The sequence below is a fragment of the Hyperoodon ampullatus genome (genome assembly GCF_949752795.1).
Source record: "Hyperoodon ampullatus genome assembly, chromosome: 15".
Classification (NCBI taxonomy): domain Eukaryota; kingdom Metazoa; phylum Chordata; class Mammalia; order Artiodactyla; family Ziphiidae; genus Hyperoodon; species Hyperoodon ampullatus.
Window position 1 is genome coordinate 8548622 of NC_136928.1, and position 2884 is coordinate 8551505.

At 41.8% G+C, this 2884-nt stretch overlaps 1 protein-coding gene across 1 annotated transcript; it reads left to right on the top strand.

The window, feature by feature from the left end:
* Positions 1 to 2109: 2109 nt before the first annotated feature.
* LOC307064660 (large ribosomal subunit protein P2-like) lies at positions 2110 to 2439 on the top strand (the record flags this gene model as incomplete). The annotated part of the gene is made up of 1 exon (XM_079721320.1): positions 2110 to 2439. One exon carries the CDS (start codon positions 2110 to 2112, stop codon positions 2437 to 2439), a length of 330 nt encoding a protein of 109 aa, XP_079577446.1.
* Between the last annotated feature and the right edge of the window lie 445 nt (positions 2440 to 2884).

A 2884-nucleotide genomic window follows, 5' to 3' on the forward strand; every position in this document is an offset into this window, starting at 1 on the left:
CTAAACAAATCACAGAGTAAGAGACTAAAACAACCAAGTTTTAATCAGAATTGACCCAGAGTCATGTGGATACCTGAATTTAAATCATGGTTCTATTTGGGAAAATAAATAGGATTGGAGAATAAATACTCAAAGGAAACCAACAATTTCTGCTACTGAGAATACTCCTAGAAAAGGTTATTTTCTAGTGGGTATTTCTGCTCTTTTCCCTTTTCCTTCCCCCTGTTGGCCATAGGCAAGAGCCCAGATGAAGTAGGTCCCACGGTTGACTGAGGTAGTGAGCTAACCAAAACTTCAGAGGGCTTGAATGCAGAGCCAAGGAGGATTATTTTTGTTGTTGTTTATATACCTGAATAAGCAATAGACCAAGCCACTTTCATAAACCTTTTGGAGTAAGCAATTTTGAAAAGTGACCCATTTTCTTTAAAACTTAGTGGTGTATTAGACAAAGCTACAACTTGCATCATCAATGACTTAGCCAGGGTTTTTACGGTCTGCTCACAGCGCTGTGATATCCGACACTCTTCAGCTGATAAGAATCCCATCAGAAATTTTAACCATACTTTTATTTTTGGTCCTTGTAGCCCCACACGTTTAATGACTCCCTAGATTTGGAGGATAGAATCCACTCTTCAGAGTTCAGTTCCTCACTTCTCAAGAAGAACTGCTCATTCCTATGTCAAGAAGAGTACAAAGCCACATGACAGCTAAGACCCATCTTCCTAGATCAATCGCTCTCAATTTGACCACCCATCAGAAACATCTGCACAGATCTAGCAAAAATATACTGGAGTCCATATCTCTAAAATTCTAATTCAGTAGAACAGAGGTTTACTAATTCAGTAAACCACAGGATTGAGGCAATAAGTTATATTTTCACTTATTAAAGCAAACATGGCTATTGTATGGAGGACAGTACAAAAATGCATACATTTTTAAAGTAAAAGTATGATTATTACAAAAATGTGTTTTGGATTTTCTATCAGAATTTTCTATAACTACTTCAGGCTATTACTCTGAAGATATTCACTACCTCTTACTGGCCATTAGAAGATATTTAAGAAAAAGTTTGAAATACTTCCCAGGTTAGGAATAATGCTCCTCCTCAGAAACCATGGCAGGTCGAGGAGAGTTTTATGATGACTGTATGCAAAATTCATTACACAGTCAGTGCTTAATAAGCCTGAACTTTCAGTCTTAAGATGGTACAGATGTTTTTTATGGTTTAATAAAAATCCCTTCTTGAAGTTTACATTATCAAGTTGCAATATTACACTCTTCTGTCTTCTTGACCTTTCTGCAGCTGGTTCACTGTTTGTCCTTAAAACTCCTCACTCCACTTATCCTGAATAAGTAGGGATGCTGTGTCATAATCCACAATCAATCCATATAAATAAAACAATTCAGCACAGATGTGACCTGAATATACATTTAGAGTCTGCTAATTGTGCAAAGCAGTGGCACAAGGTTTCAAGGTCAAACAAACCAGCAATGAAATTGCTCTGTGGAAAAACACAGAGGGGACAATGCTGCTGTTTATTATTAAAATTGTTCTTCTGCAAATTTGTAGAGAGTTCTCCACTCTGCAGACATTTCATAACCCATACCAACTGCTTTTTCCTCAGGTAGCAATGACAATAGGTTTAAAAAGAAAGGCTTAATTGCTACAAAACCACAAAAAGGTAAATTCAGTCTAGTCTAAACCCTCCTAGAGACAGAGAAATAGAAAGAACACAGACTTTGATTTGAGTGAAGTTTGAAATCTGGTTTAACTCCTTATTAGGATAGATTCTTGAGCACTTTAACTTAAACTATAATGCCTCTTCTTTGTGATATGGGTCAAAAACTAGTATTTGATTCTGATTTACAATAAGAAAAAGAATTAGCACAGCCTGCTGGCTCCTTCTCCTAAGATCAATGGTAGAAACCTGAGGAATAAAAGAGAAAACTGTGGGAAGCACTTGGAGAGAGAGAGAGCTGTTTGAAATATTGTGTAGATAGGAGATGGGGTCCAGACAGTGGGATCAGGGAGGCTAAATTAGGAAAAGACCCTTTCCGTCCTTGACACTGCCGAGGTCGCACGCACAAGGCTTCCCTGCCGCCGCCAAGATGCGCTACGTTGCCTCCTACCTGCTGGCCGCCCTTGGACGCAATACTTCCCCCAGCGCCAAGGACATCAAGAAGATCCTGGACAGCGTGGGCATCGAGGCGGACGACGACAGGCTCAACAAGGTCATCAGTGAGAAGAACGGCAAGAACATTGAGGATGTCATTGCCCAGGGTATCCGCAAGCTGGCCAGCATGCCCGCTGGCGGGGCTGTGGCGGTCTCTGCTGCCCCAAGAGCTGCAGCTCGTGCTGAGGGTTCTGCCCCAGCCACAGCAGAGGAGCAGAAGAAGGAGGAGTCAGATGACGACATGGGATTTGGCTCGTTTGACTAGAGTCCGGCTCCCCTGCACATAAAACCCTTTTTATGTAAAACAAAACAAAACAAAACAAAAAAGAAAAAAAAAAAAAAGGAAAAGCCCTCTGAGTCCAGCTGTTGCCTTGAGACCATCAATACCCACTCCTTAAAACTCAGCATGGCTGCACAGAAGCTCTCAGGGAGGAGCAGTGAAAAGTAGCCCAAGTATTCAGTCCCCTACCCCCTTCCTTCACAAACCTCAGTGGGGAAAATCTCCTCCCCAACATAGGGGTGAGGAGAAGCAGCCGAGAATAAAATACTCACTGAAGAGCTGCTCAGTGTAGAGGAAGAGTGATGACCTGTGTTTTTCTGTCGTTCTTCACATGAGAGCTTTCCCTTTTCTCCTTTGAACTCACCTGGGTTGTCACAAAAAAAGGGTTCCGGGGCTTCCCTGGTGGCGCAGTGGTTGAGAGTCCGCCTGC